This window comes from Penicillium angulare, assembly GCF_028827245.1.
Source record: "Penicillium angulare strain IBT 27051 chromosome Unknown utg000005l_segment0_segment0, whole genome shotgun sequence".
Taxonomy (NCBI): Eukaryota; Fungi; Ascomycota; class Eurotiomycetes; order Eurotiales; family Aspergillaceae; genus Penicillium; species Penicillium angulare.
The window spans coordinates 4,550,900-4,570,120 of NW_026623164.1; the positions used below are offsets into that span (position 1 = coordinate 4,550,900).

General features: G+C 46.1%; 7 protein-coding genes across 7 annotated transcripts; 4 read left to right on the plus strand and 3 right to left on the minus strand.

The window, feature by feature from the left end:
• Window positions 1–193: 193 nt before the first annotated feature.
• Window positions 194–974, plus strand: srgA (Rab family GTPase srgA; the record flags this gene model as incomplete). Its single annotated transcript, XM_056925283.1, has 3 exons — window positions 194–223; window positions 286–553; window positions 652–974. The coding sequence occupies 3 exons, from the start codon at window positions 194–196 to the stop codon at window positions 972–974; spliced, it is 621 nt and encodes a 206-aa protein (XP_056778009.1).
• Window positions 975–1,944: 970 nt separating this feature from the next.
• Window positions 1,945–4,255, plus strand: N7478_009070 (putative AAA family ATPase; the record flags this gene model as incomplete). The annotated part of the gene is made up of 2 exons (XM_056925284.1): window positions 1,945–3,477; window positions 3,530–4,255. 2 exons carry the CDS (start codon window positions 1,945–1,947, stop codon window positions 4,253–4,255), a joined length of 2,259 nt encoding a protein of 752 aa, XP_056778010.1.
• A 274-nt stretch (window positions 4,256–4,529) lies between these two features.
• N7478_009071 (LysM peptidoglycan-binding domain-containing protein) lies at window positions 4,530–5,811 on the minus strand (the record flags this gene model as incomplete). Its single annotated transcript, XM_056925285.1, has 2 exons — window positions 4,530–5,318; window positions 5,380–5,811. The coding sequence occupies 2 exons, from the start codon at window positions 5,809–5,811 to the stop codon at window positions 4,530–4,532; spliced, it is 1,221 nt and encodes a 406-aa protein (XP_056778011.1).
• A 756-nt stretch (window positions 5,812–6,567) lies between these two features.
• On the plus strand, window positions 6,568–7,498 carry N7478_009072 (Serine/arginine-rich splicing factor SR45; the record flags this gene model as incomplete). Its single annotated transcript, XM_056925286.1, has 3 exons — window positions 6,568–6,822; window positions 6,850–6,994; window positions 7,185–7,498. 3 exons carry the CDS (start codon window positions 6,568–6,570, stop codon window positions 7,496–7,498), a joined length of 714 nt encoding a protein of 237 aa, XP_056778012.1.
• A 343-nt stretch (window positions 7,499–7,841) lies between these two features.
• On the minus strand, window positions 7,842–16,750 carry atrA (protein kinase MEC1; the record flags this gene model as incomplete). The annotated part of the gene is made up of 26 exons (XM_056925287.1): window positions 7,842–8,033; window positions 8,098–8,216; window positions 8,281–8,365; window positions 8,423–8,510; window positions 8,589–8,711; window positions 8,766–8,854; window positions 8,910–9,034; window positions 9,094–9,291; window positions 9,347–9,635; window positions 9,690–9,884; window positions 9,935–10,034; window positions 10,087–10,248; window positions 10,303–10,395; window positions 10,456–10,553; window positions 10,607–10,913; window positions 10,977–11,475; window positions 11,536–12,079; window positions 12,139–13,614; window positions 13,684–13,845; window positions 13,900–14,163; window positions 14,261–14,357; window positions 14,557–14,575; window positions 14,724–15,028; window positions 15,085–15,374; window positions 15,439–15,526; window positions 16,344–16,750. 26 exons carry the CDS (start codon window positions 16,748–16,750, stop codon window positions 7,842–7,844), a joined length of 6,414 nt encoding a protein of 2,137 aa, XP_056778013.1.
• Window positions 16,751–17,279: 529 nt separating this feature from the next.
• N7478_009074 (nucleoside deaminase) lies at window positions 17,280–18,092 on the plus strand (the record flags this gene model as incomplete). Its single annotated transcript, XM_056925288.1, has 4 exons — window positions 17,280–17,369; window positions 17,429–17,533; window positions 17,585–17,942; window positions 18,001–18,092. 4 exons carry the CDS (start codon window positions 17,280–17,282, stop codon window positions 18,090–18,092), a joined length of 645 nt encoding a protein of 214 aa, XP_056778014.1.
• A 247-nt stretch (window positions 18,093–18,339) lies between these two features.
• N7478_009075 (putative NADH-ubiquinone oxidoreductase 21 kDa subunit) lies at window positions 18,340–19,147 on the minus strand (the record flags this gene model as incomplete). The annotated part of the gene is made up of 5 exons (XM_056925289.1): window positions 18,340–18,408; window positions 18,481–18,683; window positions 18,742–18,947; window positions 19,024–19,040; window positions 19,091–19,147. 5 exons carry the CDS (start codon window positions 19,145–19,147, stop codon window positions 18,340–18,342), a joined length of 552 nt encoding a protein of 183 aa, XP_056778015.1.
• Window positions 19,148–19,221: the final 74 nt, after the last annotated feature.

Sequence of the window (19,221 nt, forward strand, 5' to 3'; positions counted from 1 at the left end):
AGGCGCCTCACCGATTTCTTACGGATCTCTGCAAATCAGCAGGTCCAACTAATCGAACTTCTCTTTCCATCGGGCACTATACCTCTCCTCTCTGCTTATTTCCGATCTTGTGGGAATCAACCACAACTCCGACCGTCTCCTATCTCGAAATATTGAATCTTGTTGAGTCTAAAAAGCACTTCAACAATCCAAGATGGCGGGCACAAGAAATTACGACTTTTTGGTAGGTAAACATGAATGTGAGATGGTGAAGAAATACTTGGCTAACTCGGCCCTGAATTACAGATCAAGTTGCTGTTGATCGGAGACTCGGGTGTAGGCAAGTCATGCTGTCTCCTGCGTTTCAGTGAGGACTCTTTCACCCCCTCCTTCATTACCACAATCGGTATCGATTTCAAAATCCGTACGATCGAATTGGATGGCAAGAGGGTGAAGCTACAGATCTGGGATACGGCCGGCCAGGAACGCTTCCGTACCATCACCACAGCATACTACCGTGGTGCCATGGGTATTCTCCTTGTCTACGATGTGACCGATGAGAAGTCTTTCCAAAGTGAGTACCAACTATTCGTTCGCCTTTGTTTTTCAATTTATTTCCGCCTCCAAGGTTTCTAGGCTGACACGTTGATTTTCTCTTTCTTCCCCTAAAAGATATCCGTACCTGGTTTTCCAACGTTGAACAACATGCCAGTGAAGGGGTACACAAGATTTTGATTGGTAACAAGTGTGACTGGGAAGAGAAGAGAGCCGTCTCCACCGAACAAGGACAACAACTAGCCGATGAACTTGGCATCCCCTTCCTGGAAGTCTCTGCGAAGAACAACGTCAACATCGAGAAGGCATTCTACAACCTCGCATCAGACATCAAGAAGGGTATGGATACCTCAAAGACTGAATCATCTGGCTCTCAGGGCGTCAACATAGATCAGCAGGGCTCTGGTCTCAACGGTGGCTCTGGAGGAAAGTGCTGCTAGCGGCTGTATCACTATAATTCCTTTCTCATTATCTCACATCTTGCACTGCGCGCCATAATCTCCTTTCCCTCCACCTCCACAGTCGACCTCCACGAACCCCCATCTCCACCTCTTCGAACTCCTCCTTACCCCCTTTTTCCTATCTTTCAATCTTATCATTTCCCTTTTGGTCGCTATCTGTTTTTCCTTTTCCGAAGTCGCCCATGTATGTGTGTTTGTCGTTTCTTTACCTAACGTATTTGCAATTGGTTCTTTTCCACGCAACCCGCTACATATCCTTTCTGCCTCTGCCTGCAATTTCATGTGCTAAGACCTGTATGTCCAAGTTCTATGGGAAGTTGGCGTCTGTTTCCCTGAGGATCATAAACACCTGTCCATAGCTTGTGGCCATCTCCATGTTTTATGTCTAGTAGTTTGAATTGCGTTCTTGAAGATTGATGTCTATAGTTGTTTTTTATTCTTGATCCATGCGAGATTTACTTACAGTATAAATTCAATGTTCATTCCAATATATACTTTTGCCCCCCCTTTAATGTTCGTCCTTGACCCACTTTTCTTCCTTCTGGTATCAGTTCGCCGATAAGATTATTTTCCCCCCACCATCAGAATTTCACGCTCCGAAATTCAAGTTCTTCATTCCGCTCATTTAAGATTGTCTGTACAACATATGGGGGGAACAAAGTTTTTGATTCGTTAGTATTTTCATAATGTCAAAGTCCCTACAGCTCTTCAATTTGCTAACTATCCTTTCCCAACCATGCAGTACCATTACAGAGACGCCGGAGCTACGAAGCTGCACCACCCACCTATACAAGTTCTTCATTTGAACAAGCGCAACCCATAATTTCTCGAGTCAGCATTTTGCAACTTCTGCCAGATATCATATGATCAAAAATAGATCCCCATTCGATTAAGACCGTCGGGCGCATCTTACATATTCCTTTCCGCTTAACTTGAACAATATTTCGCAATGGCGGACGTTCGCAGCTTCACCATACGACCGGTCACGAAAAATGCTCGAAGCGACCTCAAAGATGCATTCCGCGTATACCTATCTTCCTCCTCACTCGCTGCTCTCCGACTTCGCGCCGACGATCTATGCGTACTTAGCTCCGCGGAAAGACCTCCCAAAACCGCGATCGCTTGGACCGCTACAGAGAATATACAAGCTACAGTTGTACAGACATCTAAGGCTCTCCAAGAAAGCTATGGAATGAAAGTTGGAGAAAAAGTCGCCATTACCAAAATCGACGGCGCTCTTGAGAAAATTCTCTCCGTTAACGTGACGGATTGTTCCGATGCGGAGAAGATCGAGAGATTTGGAGCTATCTCAGCTGAAGAACGATGCCATTGGGAATGGGCATTGGAGTTTCAACTTTTGAGATGCGAGGTTCTTTCTAAGGGACTGACATTTGATCTTGAACTCAAGGGTCAGCGCCGAAGCTTCCAGATTGTGAATATTCATTCTGAAAACCCAAGCTCTAGCCGTACTATCTTTCGCTTCACAGATAAGACTAAGGTTTCTATCGGGGCTATGATCGAAGATGCTCCAAAGACTACCTCTCGAATCTGCGTTGAGCCCACAGGACTCGGCGGCCTTTCGCGACAAATTAACGACCTAAATGAAAGTCTCTCCGATCTCAATGTGGAACCTTATAGTCCAGTCATGCCTGATTTCTATGAACACAGCCGTGGAATCCTTATCTACGGTCCTAAGGGAACGGGTAAAACCTCTCTACTTCAACAGCTTGAAAAAGCCGGCTGGCAACGAGTCTTCAAAATCAGCACCGCATCACTTGGTCGGAATAATCATGAAAGCGAGTCAAAGCTGCGCACTATTTTCCAAGAGGCTGCGCGCTCAAAACCCAGTGTGATCATCATTGATCAATTGGATTTCATCGCTCCTAAAAAGTCATCCGCTGAATCATCATCCCTATCCTCGGTTCTCTGTGAAGGTCTAGATGCACTGAGAAGTGCTTCTGTCCTAGTTGTAGCTGCAACAAGACATCCCAACAATGTGGATGATGCGCTACGAACGCCTCATCGCCTCGGAACAGAGATCGAGATTCAGGTACCCACAGCACAGGATCGAGGTGAGATCCTACGCGCCATTCGTGGACCAGCATCTAGTGGACTGAATGATGAATTGATTGAACTGCTTGCCGAAAAGACCCATGGTTATGTCGGGGCGGATTTATTCGCTCTTCTTCAGACCATTTGTCGGAAAGCTCGTCAACGGCAGATGCGTGAACACAGCTCGGGAAATGTCTCTATAAGCCAATCGTTAGAGAAGTTGGATCTGGTTGGTAATGAAAATGAGGAAGGTCCAGCTGGTCCTCCTCTCAATATCCAGGAACCCGATATCTGGTCTGCATTGCAAGAGATTCGCCCCACAGCTATGCGAGAGGTATTCCTAGAAACACCCAAAGTGAGATGGACCGATATTGGTGGACAGCATGATATTAAAAAGCGTCTCCAGCAAGCAGTCGAGAGACCTCTCAAGGTAAGAATCCTCCTTAAGCCCAACATGATTACATCAACTAACTTCATCAAAGCACCCCCAACGCATGCAGCGTCTCAACGTAAAGAGCAAAAAGGGTGTTCTCCTCTACGGCCCACCAGGATGTTCCAAAACACTCACCGTCAAAGCCCTAGCCACAGAAGCAGGTTTGAACTTCTTAGCCGTCAAAGGCGCAGAGATCCTAAGCATGTACGTCGGTGAATCTGAACGATCACTCCGAGAGATCTTCCGAAAAGCCCGCGCCGCCCGACCAAGCATCATCTTCTTCGATGAGATCGATGCAATCGCCGCGCGACGAAGCAGTTCCTCATCAGGCGGTGTGAACGTCCTAACAACCCTCCTCAACGAAATGGATGGTATCGAAGAACTAAGGAACGTGCTCGTCATCGCAGCCACTAATAAGCCGGACGTGCTTGATCCTGCACTTATGCGTCCAGGTCGTCTTGACAATATTCTTTATATTGGACCTCCGGACTTTGAGGCTAGGAAGGAAATCTTGCGTATTTGGACTGATAAATCTGTTATTCATGATGAGGTTGATTTGGATGAGTTGGCTACTCAGACTGAGGGATATTCGGGTGCTGAACTTGTTAGCATTTGCGAGACTGCGGGTGATGCAGCGTTGGATGAGGAGGATGAAACCAATCTGGAACAGGCTATTGCGTTGAGGCATTTCGAGTATGCTTTGGATCAAGTGCGAAGACAGATTACTGATGATGTGATTCGTGAGTATGAGAATTGGCGGGATGGTCAAAAATAAATACTTTTCCATCTTTGTATATAATGGAATCCATTAAAATTCCCACAATGACACCTGGATACTTCTAAAGTTCCAGATATTTGAACAAATTCGTGAAAGTTTTGATTCTCAAACATCCTCCAACTTGAACATATAAAGACAGTCTTCAATTTTCATATTGCTTTGCCATCCTCGCAAAAATGGATCTTAAATACACATACACATACACAGAATATTCATTCTCCCTCGACATATACTTCAGAACTTGAAGGACTGAATCCATAAACTCACTTCCCTACGTGAAGTCTATCGTACACTTCACCGATTTCCAAATCTCCTCACTGTTAAACTTATACATACTATTACCCTTACATTCCTCAAGCTGAGAAACAGTAACCGACCAATCGTTTTTTGTACAATCCGTATTTGTATACGCAACACAATTACCCCCGTCCATCATCCAAGACCAAACGGTTACCTCTAGGCCTTCCGCACAATTAGCCCAGTTAATCCCGTTGTCGGTGTAGAAGCCACAGGAAAAGTCTGTTCCTTCTATAATCATTGTTGGGTGTTCCTCTTGAAGGACTATGCATGTAGAGTCTGCTGCGCCGGTGCCGGCTATGACGTAGTAATCTCCGTCGCAATTCATGCCGGAGTATCCTGTAAGAGCCCAGGTGGGGGTTGGGATGGACTCGGTGCTGGTTGTGCTTGAGCTTGTTGTGGTTGTGGTTGTTTTGGTTGAGGTGGAGGTGGATGTGTGGGAGGTGGTAGAAGTATGAGAGGTGGTGGTAGTATGGGAGGTAGTAGAAGTGTGGGAGGTTGTAGTATCAGATGTTGTAGTATGGAATGTAGAACTTGAACTTGGTTGTTCTGTTGTGATATCTGATGTAGATATAGACTGAGTGGTGGTATCGACTTTGGTTGAAGTAAACTCAGCCTGAGGTTCACTGGTGGATTGAGCTGACTGGGTATCCGTCTCAACTGATTTGGTGGTGGCATCGGTCGATCCTTTCCCACAATTCGAGATGCAGTTCTTTGATGCGCATGAAGTTGAATCTGAGAGACAATACCCTCCCATCACACACTGTTCAAATTTACTGACCGTTAATACAGGCCAGATGGGTATGAAATTAAGAGAGGCTTACACATTGACCACCAGGACACGGATTCAATGAAGAAAGGATTGAATAATCATTTGGTCGAACGGTGCCTGGGACCTGAGGACCACAAGTAGCTTGTGGGAGAGCAACAGGCATCGGTGGTTGTCCGGAGCTAAGACAAATAAATTCACCTTGTTCAATGCTAGCACATCCTGTCCAGTTCCAGGTTTCGCTGTTATAAGTCTCGATTTCAGCCGCAGTGATCTCATATTGCGACGCAATAGTTTGGCATGTTTCGGACGCTTGAACAGTATAAGTATAGCAGATACCATTACTGCTGGCCTGGGGTGGAAGAGTAGATGTGGTTCTCTTGATCATAGCCCACGATGGCCAAAAAGCATTACTAGTGCCGAGTACTAATGTTGCTATTGTGAGCCATCCGAAGATGCCCACAGGTGATAAGATTGCAGTCTTCATATTTGATCATAACCTAGCAAGTGAAGAGAACCTACGTGAGCTTTCAACATTTAAAGAGCAGATGTCATCACGAGGTTTGGGGTCCGAACGCTCTATATAGATGCATTGAACGTTGCCGCTGCCATTGTTTAGTCCTCGAGTAAATCATCATCTGTCGCCTGATTTGTGAGTGTTGACTGGTATTTGAAAATGATTGGTTCTAGACAATAAAGAAATCTTTGAGAGGAGCATTATGCGTCAACAATGGATCTCGTTGATATAGTTCTTCAGTGGCAAGCTGGGTCTTGGTTGTTTCAGAAAGTCATTTGAAAGAACCGAAGAAAGAAGAAAGGTGCTTCAAGGGAACTTTATCAAAAAAAATTCCAAAAGAATAGCTTGGTATTCTTTGTATAGTACAGAGAGTAGGGCGAATTCTGAAGTCTACTCGGAGATGTCTGATGCATGCACTCGACTAGACATGATACAGATCCTCCCTTGACGGGGCTCCAGAGGGCTGTATTTATCCGTATCAGAATGTAACACACTGTAATCAATATGGCCCAATAGAGAAATGTGACTAGCCAAATGAGGCTAGTGCCAATATGCCAGAGCTGCAACTTGTTTGATCAGTTTGCATTCATCGGATGCAACAGACTGATTTGATTGGATTGATGCATACTAACTCTCCCTTCTCTCCATCTCTCTGCCATTTATCTCTTTGCGTATCCTTCACTATTTCGTGCAAACCGAACTAACCGATCTCGGATCCGACCTGTCATGTCTACGCGATCCCCTCGGGGCCGTTCGCCCATCCCCTCACACCAAGATCGAGCTCCGTCGCGTTCAATGCGCTCTCGATCTCCCCAATCACCGCGACCCCGAAGCATCTCTTCTCGCAGCCCCTCACAAGATCGCCGTGACCGACGCTCTCGCTCTCGATCATCATCTCGTGGCCGTAGTGGTCGCCGAAACCGCAGCCCAAGCTACAGTCGCTCTCCAAGTCGGGATGTTAGCCCTCCCAGAAGTGCAAAGGTCAGCGCGCCCAAAGAATGACATCAGTGCTTTGAAATATCAGATTTCGCTAACCAAGAAGAGCAGATTGTCGTGGAAAAATTGACCAAGAATGTGACAGAAGCTCATCTCCGAGAGATCTTCGGTAGCTTCGGTGACATTGAACACCTTGATCTCCCCATGAACCGAACATGTAAGCTGTTGTCGAGCCATCAATTTATGAATAAGCATCAGGATAGCTGACTGGAGACGTTAGTTATGACAAACCGCGGCACCGCATACATCATCTACTTCGATCCTGCCGATGCCGAAGCAGCAATTGCCCACATGCACGAGGCCCAATTGGACGGGGCGGTGCTGAATGTTTCTATTATCCTTCCAAGACGCGCTTTCTCACGAACTCCACCCCCATCATCCAAACGAGGAAACTTTGGCAGACCTCAAATGGGTAGAGGGTCCCCTCCAAGGCGGGGCGGGCGTGCGCGGCCTGGCGAACGACACGATACCTATCGACCTCCATCGCGATCGCGATCACCGGTCCGCTCTCGATCCCCACCAAGGAAAGAGAGTGCTCGTCCCGATAATTCACGACAACGTCGACGACGAAGCCCCAGTTACAGTAGTTTCAGCAGTCGCAGTGACCGAAGCCGAAGCCGAAGCCCAGTTAGAAGCCGGAGCCGGAATCGGCGTTAAATGAGGTTCTACCTTCCTCACCTTGAGCCTTTGTGCAACTTGATCACCGCAATAGCCACAAAATGGTTGAGTTAGGTTTTGGGCATTGCGAAGACCTAATGATCAAGCCAGAGTTGAACCTTTAGAGCTTCATGCCGTTACACCCAAGAAATAATCAAAATATCTCATTTCACATATCACATATCGACGCCTTCTCTATCATCATCCTTCGCTACTGAAGCCTTTCAAATTCTGAACGAGGAAAATCGAAGAAAATTGGAAAAATTCGCTATGTCATTTTATGCGTATTTTCATGGCATCACGGCATTGGTGACCCATTGATCACGGAAGTAAAAAACATCAAAATGTTAGAAAAACGAGCACCATCCAATGTACATGGCCGCTAGATTCTTCTTGTCAGTTGCCTGCACAATCAGCTCATCAACTTGCCCGTCTACTGAGAGAGGGATGGGCTGCTTAGACATGAACCCCCGAAGTTTGTTTCGAACATCCTCAAGGACACCGGCCGGCGTGTCTGGAACATTTGTATGATTACGACGCTTTGAAGGAGGTGCGTTAGCAAAAAGGTCTCACATTTCACATTTTCGGAAGGACTAGTCTCACTCTTTTCCCGATGAAGTCGGTGGTTGGGTCATGTAGGAAGGTCTCTAGGATGGTCATCAACGCATCCTCGTTTTGACGAAGGAGGCTCATGGTGATTTCGCAGGTGCGTCGGAAGGGTCCTGTGTATCATAAAAAATTAGTAATTATTCACACTCTCAATATTTTCTTTACGAATCCATTTACCATTATATCCGTAAGCGCCAAATGCGTCAATCATATTTTGTGTCAGTCGGAATGGAACCACTTCGGGTTTCTCGAATGTTTGGCCCTATGGGATTGTATGAGTATTTTCTGCTGGGCCATTGAGATCCATTTGAAGACTCACCTTGTCGAATAGACAGTTGAAATCGACATGCAAGATGCCTCCAGTTCCTTCTTCAAATGACAAGTTCTCTCCGTGTCGATCGCCGAGTCTATATGAAAGAACCCCATTAGTATGTAGTTCAAGAAAAGAAAATGCTTGCGTTAGAAAATTACGAGAATCCACTTACCCTAAAACGTATCCAACCATAGACATCACAGCTGAAGACCTTGTATACCGCATTCTTGCTGTGAACCAAGCCTCAGTTTCAGGGAACATTTCAACAAACCACTCATGGAGGACAGGAGGGAGCCTGAATTGATATTAGCATGGGAGCGTGCGAAGTCATGATAAATGGGGCTCGAACTTGTCCAAAATCTTGGTGGTGAAGAGTGGTAGCTTGGAAAGCGACCTGTCCGCGCAGATCTCATTGAGATAATGCTTGATTTCGGTATACTAATGTTTGAGTGTCAGTTGCATGGATCGATAAATAACTTTGCAAGTGGCTCACGTTTGGCGCAACTCCTCTCTCGCGGAGAAGCTTGATGATAATATCCCTCAGTGTACGAAGGTTGTCTACCCATTCAATCAAACCACACTCTTCATTTAGTGGCGTGACTGCATAGGTTTTGATGTCTGTTCCCCAAATTAGTATTCAGATTTAACATGTGCCCAAGACTTTGCTTATGACTTACACATTCTTCTCTTGCTGGCCTCAACGTCGCGCTTCAGGAATCGATTAATCATGTTGTTGAACTCCATGAGTCGCTGATCCTTTCGCAAATCATCTTTTGGTTTGCAAAGTGCATTGTAAATTTTCCCGTCAGAACCACGGATACTGATCTTGCGTGGCTTTTGAAGCGAGTTCAAGATTTGAGCCTCATCGAGAACAGCTAGTGCAGATTAGCTTCAGTCCACAGAAAAAAATCAATAGTAGAATTGACATACCTTCAATGGTCGTGGGATCCCTCGGGAAAGCTCTGAATCCTTTCAAATACTCTGAATCATGACTTGTGGGGAGACTCGGAATCAACATGGCTTGAAACGGTACGACAAGTCGGCATGGTGCAACTTTATGATTAAACCCAAGAGTGCGAGCAAGATGGACCTTAGAGACTCTATCCTCAACACGAGCAAGACACAACTGGAGTAGCTCCTCCGAGAACTTTTGGCCTGAGTTTATCATTCGCCGAATATCAGGAGACGAGATGTCAGCCTTGTGTTTTGTGGTAAACTCCTGTAAATATGGTATTAGCAAATTATTCTTGTCTTATTCTCGAATATTGCTTACCGTGATTTTCTGGAGGCAGTTATAGCCTTTTGTAGCTCGATCTTTATTTGAAGATTTCACTACAGCCAGAACTGTCCAAAGACCTTGTTGGGGGAAGTTATGGACAGATTTGGTCACAATTCTGGTCAACAGGTCGTAGACTGTGTTATTTGGGTGACAGATACGAGCCACAACTTGAGGAAGAATGGTAAACAACTGGGACTATTAGCATATTGTATATGTGGCTTCAATGGGTTTTCACGTACCAAGGCAGGCTGGAGGCGAGACGAGATGTATTTTTTCAACTGCGTATGCATCTCATCCAGACTTTTCTGCCGTTGTGTCTTTGTGTGCCTCTGAAACTCCCTGAGAATCATGTTAGATTGTGGGCTGACATTCGTTGATTCAGAACACTCACTCGTTATCTCCTCTTTTTGGGTCAATGGGTTGATCCACAATGGAGGCATGCTCTAACCAGAGAGTCAAAAGCTTTGGTAGAGTCTGGAACACATATTTGCTGCCATAGGTTAATGAACGGAGGTAATTGTCAATCACCAACTTAGTAGCTTCTCCACTCAGACTAATAGATTTGTTAGCTGGACCAGGACTTTCATTCCCAGATGCGATAGCTTACTATATTTGAGCCTCTTTACCCATGGGTTTGGCCTTTTCTGAGTCCAAGATTTTGTTGTAGTGTTTCCCCAAATAGTAATGAGCTTTCTCCCACCTATGTACCTTATTAGAGAGGCGCTCCTGGAAAGTGCGACAGGACTTGTTGAGTACTGACCTTGGATTTAGCTTGATAGCTTCTCGGTATCGCTGGACAATGGCCTGAGAATGGGTTTGACCAGCTCTATCAGTCCACTTCGCCAACAGGAGGTGCGCCTAGAAATATTTAACGTATTGCTATTAACATATATCCAGAGGAAGATATTTACCCTGGCAGGAATATCGTTTTGCTTTTGACCACGAGTGGAAACAAATGACAGTGTATCAGATTCATTCGAAGTAGAGGTCGTAGAGGTCGTTTCATTAGCAGCTATGGCTCCTTCAAGAGTCTGAATTGCTTTACGGTGATGTCCATCTTGCCAGAGAAGTTTTGCGTGTTCAATGGTGGCCGAACCATCCTTGAGTCGCGCTGCATTAAGCATGGAATGATAAGCCTGGGTGGTGAACTTTCCCTTCCGGGAAAGATGGGAGCTTGTAAGCCAAGCAGTAGATATATCGAAATCGACAAAGCCGCCCCTATATATAGAAAATAATTAGCAAGCATGCACTAGGCTAGTACCACCTTAACATTCAACTTACGCTAGCTCCATAGCTGCTCGTCTTATACCCAAGAGATACTGTTTGTCAGCGATGTAACCCCCCAGAACATCCAATCGTCGCTTGAGAGCAGCTTTCAAATCTGGATAGGCAGGATTTGCGGCACCTGCGTTAGCTATAGCCTCGACATCTGCCAGAGCATGCAATCGGAGCATGTCGTCATGGCACGACTGCAACGAAGTGACAGAATTCGCTGTCAACGACTTTGCGACGTTGAGTCTAAGCTCATTGATAATTCTGGTGAAGTCATCTTTCTTCTGCTCTTCGGCATTGTCCTTTTGCTGGCGTTCCTGAAGAGTGCGGAGAACCGAGCCGATTCCCACATTGAAGTCGCCAGTACCTTGCTCAGCACACGACTTGAGATAGCCATGGAGCTTAGACCATCTACTTGTGATCCATGATGCCTCAACTGCGAATGGCAAAAATCGTGAAGTCGCAGCGTCGTCTTCTTTAAAGGCTTCAAAGCGAGTGAGAATAGCATCTAGGAAAAAATGAGTTAAGAACTTCGGTAAAAAACTGTTGTTAATAAAATGGTACCTACCTTGCTGGCCTGATTCTTTGAGGCAGGTAATCAGATTCCACTGCGCGTCCAGATTCTCGGGCTCCTTTTCGAGCTGAAGCTCATACCAACTTTGCGCCGTGGCCCATCTACCTGCTTTTCGATGCTCTAATACTTGCTGATCAACGTCGAGCGCGGAAAGATGAATAGAAATTCCTTCTATCCCATCTGGTTCGTCAATTTGACTGTATATGTCTTGTAGTCTTTGATAAAGAGGCTCAGCACTTGCTCCATCTTTGGGCTCTGGGGATGATGAATTCCATCTCCGGATGTATTGCTCCCAATGGAACAAAGCTCTAGAGAAAGATTTACATTCCACAGCACGTTTGGAAATGATCTCAGGCGGTATCGCAGCCAGAAGAGCCTCAACCGACTTGATCTGAGGCGTATATTTGTCGACAAGGAAATCTCGACCTCCTTCTCGGTTGGAACGACTAGATTGATGCGAATGGTTGCCTACAGTATTGAGTTGTTTCTTCTTTCCCTGTAACCACCTTGACAGATAATCAAGGACTTCAAAAACACTCTGAAACGGGATTTTCTGTTCAGTACTGGCTATAAACTTGGGGTTCGGGGATAGCTTACCTGGCTACTGCAAATTATTGTGTCCCGATCAGCATTGTTCGTGTCGGGAAGAGGATGCGACAGCACTTTCATCAGTTCATTCTGAACATCTAGCTGTTCTTGTACTGTACCTCCAACAACGCGGTTGAGGACTGCAAATGGCAAGAGAAAGGATGAGATCGAGATATCTTGGCCCTTCACAATGCGACTGCATACGGCAAATATGAGTTTCACATTATCGGCATTACCAGTTTGGAGCAAGTCTTGTACGAGAGTTCGGAGCCATTCACTGTGTGTCATTTCAGGAGAGAAGAGAGGATATTCGACTGTGGGGTTTGTCGCGCCGATGGTCACTGTGTAAGTAGATGTGAGAAACGGCGTTAAAGTACTTCTGATTCCTTCCGGAAGTTCAAGCCAGCGCTGATATTGTTCATCGCCCTGGAGGGCACGGGAGTTTTGAGCAACAGAAGTATGCAAGTGGCAGATCTTAAGGAGATTTTGCATGGCGTATGCTAAGAACCCTTGAGCTCTTGTGTTGGAAGCCGACAAGAATGCTTCAACTAGCACATGCTGGAGAAAGAAGAGGACAAATTCAACAGTCTCTTCCATTCGATCGAAGTTCGACAGCACAAGAATATCTTTCTTTTCCTTGATTGTCTCCACTCGATTGGGGTCCAGACATCCAACAAGACCCAAGCACCGTGCTGACAGCGACGTGATTCGATCAGAATTGGCGTTGAATTTAACACAACAATCTAGCAATGCTCTAGTAAGTTGTGCTAGCACAGGATCAGGTTGCTCACTTAGAGCAGACATATGCAGGAATTCTTCATTATCGGAAAGGAAGGGAAGTAATTCGTTCAATGCCTGCTCCACGACAGTCCCATTCTCGCCTTGGCAGCGACGGATCAAGGCAAGAAGTTGGCTCCGGACGTCCATCTCCGCACGCAGTTCGTTAATCTTGGCCTCGAACGGAGCCATTTCCGGTATGGAAGCTAGAGAGGGCATCGTGTTGAAAGTGTCCCGCAAAAGGTTTGAGTGGGTTGTCAACATATGGTCTATGAGATTATAGGCCTGTTTCCTGCTCTCCTCGGTCATTTTTGTCCAGTATCGAATCACAATTGCCAATGTCTGATCGACAAGGGGTTCGACATCTTCCGCACTGAGAGTGCTAATCAAGGTTTTCCATGCGGAGAAGGCCTGATCACACAACTCCTCGATCTCGAGTGCAGAGCGAAGACAAGCACAAACCTGAGGTAATGCATTGCTGACATGACCTCTTGCGATATTGATCATTTCTTCAATCGCTTTCAAGTTACGCCTTTTCTCTGCTAAGGTCTGTCTGACTTGGAAATCGTTAATTGCGTTTGCAAATTGAGTGATGATTCCGAGAACATGTTCTTCGATAAAGTGGCTGAGCAAATCCGCCTTCTTGGAGCTCCCGTGTGAAAGCTTTCTAGGAACAAACTTGGCTAGGCGGCGGAGTGCTTGATGAAACTATGGGTATATTGTTAGTTGGAATTCAGATGTGGTGATGTTGACCTGCAAAGAATTCTAGATGCCTACCCTTTCCTTGGTCTGTTCGCTAGCATCCCCTAAGCTTTTCAACAGATCGCAAGCAATGAGGATTGGCTCGATTCGCACCAACTCCGCCAGAGTGCGCCCCTTGAAAGCCGGATCTATTTCTGCCAAGAGAGACATAATCATAACTTCTGGATTCTTGCATTCCTGAGATAATAGAAACGCTAAAATTGCGGCAAGATTATTCTTCTCGGAACATACGTCGAAAGGCGACTCGGCTTCATCTCGACTCGCCCCAATGCGAGCAATGATGTCTCTCTTTCTCGTCAAGACCAGATACGGAAGTACGTAAACCTCTGTTAGTCGTAAAAAGCTATCGACCTTCATACCAAGTAGTTCGCAGAGCTGCTCGGCCATATATGGTCGAGACTGAAGGTTTTTGACCACTTCCACAGACAATGTTCTCCAGTATGGTCTGAATAAGCCAGCAGGTGTTAAGCTGAAGGATTGTGCAAGTTTAGACAACTATTCGAATGCGTCAGTCCGTATTTCGAAGGTAAAATGGCGGGACTAGTTGGCAAGTTCAATCTGGTCCAGATAGTTGGAAGGCGTAAATCCTTACCTCATTGTACGATACCGCACATATGTAGGGATTCGAGTGGCCAAGGTACTCCAAGAGACGCAAAAGAATGATGTTCTTTTCTTCTTCGTCCGAGACTCTACAAGTAAAAGCCATAAATTAGCTATCAAGAAGGTTTAGCCATGATAATGGAGGGAGCATTACTTCGCAAGACAACATAGTGTTAGCACGCATGCCTCGTGTAACGGCATTTCATTTTTTTGAGAGAGGCTTCTCAACCACTCGAGTATCGTGACAAAGTTGGCTCTTCGGATATCTGGTTGCAAACTAGAGCGTACAAATGCCACGATTGAATGACTATATATGAGTCAGTATATACTCAACAAAGTATTGTATACTTATAGATCGAACCTTGTTGCGACGCGAAGCTCTCTAAGAGAACTTCGAAGAGAGTGAAGACAAAATTCCCCGGGTGCAGAGTGGGACAGATGCATTTGATCCATACAAGGGGAGTGTATCAAAAGTCTTTTCAGCGCAACCATGGCAGCTATTCGGGGACCAGGTGTTCGCGTGAGCTTTGGAAGGGTGAGGTTGAACATCTTCCATAATTCCTCAAAGTTGGCTTTATCTTCCTCGGCAGCGATTCGATGACCATCTTCTCCCAGGTCACAGGTTTGACAGAGAACTGTGTCTCGGCCTAGAATATCCGATGATTTTTGCTTAAGACCCCCTATGATGGCACAAGACATCTTTCCCATGATATGCAGTACCTCGGACCTTTGAGTCTCAGCAAGCCCATCGTATGATGCCCTGAGAATTTCAATATAAGCACTATGTGTGACATGATAGTTTGTGGGAATACCTACTGTAGGGCAGTGTGCACGCCTGCTAACCCCCCGGTACTGTCGCAATTTAACACGGTCGACATTTTTCCCATGAAAGAGGACAACAAGTCCAAATCAGTGGATTCAACAGCAATGCAAATGCGCTTCGAGGCTCGCGAGTCTCCATTTTGCTGTTGCTCATCATGGGATCCCCCAATCATCTGGACCGGAGCTGTCTTTTCTGTCTCCATAGCATCATGTGGATCACCAGTAGCTTCTTCGGCATGCTTTGAGTCGCTAGGCAGGTTACGCTGTAGAAACTCTATTGCGGCCTGTAACAGAGTTAGTCTGACATTTCCCGAACCCAATTCAAACAATATGGAGGCTGGTAATCACCCAAAGATCTGGCTCCATCGGCCGCAAGGTACCGTTCTTGTTCTTGATTTCTTCAAATGCAGGTAAAATGGACTCTCTCAGCTGCTGTCTGAAAGATTTGGACTCATCTGCTATTCCCAGCGCTTGAACCAGATATACGCTTAGACTTGTTTGGATGGTAGATGATTGACTGTAAATGCTAGGCAGGAGTATTTCGCTCAAACATTGAATCCAAATAGATGCCACACACATGTCTGAACGCAGAGTAGATCCAGATGTATCAGAAAAACAAAACTGCTTTGTGTATAAAAAATACTGCAAAACAGTCTGCTCGTCCTCTGCAGTAATTTTTGACCCAAGTTTATGGAGCCATCCAACTACTACCTTTCTTAGGCGGTTGTATCCATTCGATGCCCATGGATGGTTCTGGCGGAGAATGAAGGGACGCTTTTTAAAGCCCCCCTCAATTGGTGAATGTGAGCTGAATGAATCTAATAAGAGGGTGACAAGAATAATTGCTTGAGAAAAAGACCCAAGTGTAATGTTTTCTCTTAGGATAACACGAGGAAGACCCAAGTTATCTAGATCCACTGCCATTGACCCCTTCGGTGCGGGGATAAACAGCTTTTTGGGACGGGGGCCCGCCGAGAAATCATCTTGTGAAAATTCCAACGTGCACAAAATATCTGTCGTTTTATTGTTAGTCCTAGTCTCTCTCTCGACGATGGTAGATTTTGCCGGGACATGACAAACCTGATGTACAAGCACGCAGGAAGGCTGAAATCCCATAACTTGATGTTGGTAAGCGCGCTTGTTTGGGTTGGATATTGATAATGATGCTTAAGATCAAGTGAGCCCTCTCCTGAATATCTTGAGACGTCCAAACACTCATCAACTTAATTAATCTTATGATTAACCAGGCATACAATGGTGCCGGGGCATCCTCGCCTAAGATAAGAGGATCCGAATCTTCCAGCAACACCTGGGGCGCTTTCTCAATGCCTGCATGTATGATATCGAGACAGTCCAGAATTTGACCCTGCAAATCATTTGCTAAAGTGATGTTGCTCGGGTTTACTTCCAGGCCGGCTTTGAGAACGATACATATGAGCTTGTTGATGTCTGTGATGCCCTCATCGACCCGGACTTGACTTTGCCTTTCTCCCAGAAGCTCCTGGCGAAGCTGCGAGAAAGTTTCTCGGGACAGGCGATGCGTTTCATGTCCTTGAGATGCTAGCGGGGCGAAGTGTGCCGCCAGGATAGATGAAGCGGGCTCCACCTGTCGCTGGGCATTCCCAGCCCTGAAGCCGCCTTTTCGATGCTCAGGTGCCATTGGATCTTATCATGGTCGGTACTCAGAAATATCCGGTCTTGAATATATGATATTGAGGTCGAATGGCACGTGTCGTAAAATGAAGAAAGGCACGCGGAGTTGATATTGACATGGACACCTGAGGCACGAACTCCCCACATCGGGACCAAGGTTGTGTTAGATAATGATGAGACACAGTGACATTTTATTCATTTTCCAATAATTGAACAGCTTTTTTTAAAGAATTTGGGAAATTTGGGGGAAGAGCAGCTATACTACTATAGATCAAAGAGACAGCCATGAGAGTACATTGTGTAGCACGCATGTTGGTGGTTTATGCTCTCAATGACATACATTGTGTTAGGGTGAGGTTGAGGCTCCCGTAGAAAATTTAGTGAGCAAATTATCCCATATCTTTCACCTCTTAGAACCCCACCCCACCATTAAACCTTGGGATATAACATTGAACTTATCCATCTCTAAAGCTCTCTTCACCCATCCTTTACTCATCCCAATTCCTTTCATCCATATCCCATAGAGCGCAACCAGAATGGATCAGCCCACTGCGGAGCCCCATAGTTCAGGCACGGAGCAGAAAGACTCCAGGCATGAGTATTTCATGCAACAAGCTTTGTTGATGGTAAGTGCGACAGCTTTATCACTTGTTTCTCTTTACTGACCAGTGACTACAATGTCCAGGGAGAGAAAGCGTTGGAAGCTGGAGAGACACCAGTCGGGTGTGTGTTGGTCCACAACGATGAGATCATAGGATATGGAATGAATGACACCAATCGATCGATGAATGTCAGTCTCTTCAAGTTGCCTCAAATTACTGATCACTGATGACCTACAAAGGGAACACGACATGCGGAGTTCCTCGCGATCGCAGAGGTGATCCAGACCTACCCCAGATCAATCCTTCAGTCTACGGATCTCTACGTCACAGTTGAGCCTTGTATTATGTGCGCCTCTGCCTTGAAGCAGTATCGGATTCGTCGCGTGTACTATGGCTGCGCCAATGACCGATTCGGAGGAACCGGTGGCGTCTTGTCTATTCACTCAGAGTTCGTGAACGAACCTTTCCCAATTCCAGAGCATAAAGCTAACCAGAACAGCCCCTCAATCGATCCCCCATATCCAGTCTATGGTGGGTTCTTCAGAGACGAGGCAGTGATGCTCCTCCGCCGGTTCTACATTCAAGAGAACGAGAAAGGTCAGTACCAGAAGCAAAAGAGCAAAATATGGTACATCCCATACTGATAACCTGCCAGCACCCAACCCTCGACCAAAGAAGAATCGAGAACTGAACACCAATCTCGACGAGGGACTTCTGACACCAACTGCACCATCCATGGAAATCTAATCTGCTTCTCAATTATTCATAACGAGGCGGTACAATGACCTTATGCGCAATGAAAATGAAATTTTAATACCCAAGAAAGCGAATTCAAGAGTTCTCGCAAAGACCGCTAGCATAACATAAGTTTGTATTGTTAATTGCAAATTGCGCCTTTAAAAAACACACGAAAAATGGATATGTGTACAAAAATTTTGCAACCCGAAGGTCCAACTCGGAGGACGAATAGTTCAAAAGATCATTTAGAAGGAACCTATGCGGTTTTCTCAGCCTCCAATTCCCGCTCCGCTTGTTGGTAGTACTTGGCAGTGTCAACACCGTGCTAAATAATAGTTAGTGAATGGATATTTCAAAACATAATAGAGAGGCAGGAGCCTCGGTATCAATTACGGACCTGATCGTGGTTGACAATGTTGATCCATGGGAGGACGTGAATGAACAGCTCGGAGTAACGAGAGTTACGGGCAGCAACACCCTGAATATGAGAAGAGACACCAGAAACACCGTAGAGGGGTTGTCCCTGCTTGACCTTGTTGACCATCTCACGCATATCCATGTCTACTTCACGAGCGTTCTCAGTGAAGCCGTAGAAACGTCCTATAACTGTATAAGCACTGGACTGGAGAACCGATTGAAATGAAGCTGGTATACGTACGGCAGGAACGCTGGTAGAGAATGTGAAGACCGCCAATGAGACCAACGGCGGTTGCGAGGCGCATAACGGGGGCAAAGCCACCACGGCCCACATGCGAAGGGCTCACCCGCTCCATAACCCAGAAAGCAATGGGAGAAGCTGTGGCCATACCACCAGCCACGGCATAATCGGAAGGACGGGCGTATCCGAATACACGGCGCAGGTGCCTATAATGATTGTGATTGTAAGTGTCGAGTTCGTAAACATGGAGGATGAGAGGTTTGGTTCGGGAGAGGATCGTACGGGTCGGAATCGATCAGCTATAGAAACGGGTTAGCGGGGTCCATATGAGGAGTTGAGGCAATCGTACAGGGTGATCAGTAGGGGCCCGCTTAGGGGGCACAATGGCCGTGTTGGTGGAAGCCATGGTGAGCGCTTGATATGGTGGGATAGAGCGTTGTGCAGAGTCGAAGTTCGGAAGTTGGAGGAGGTGGATGTGCT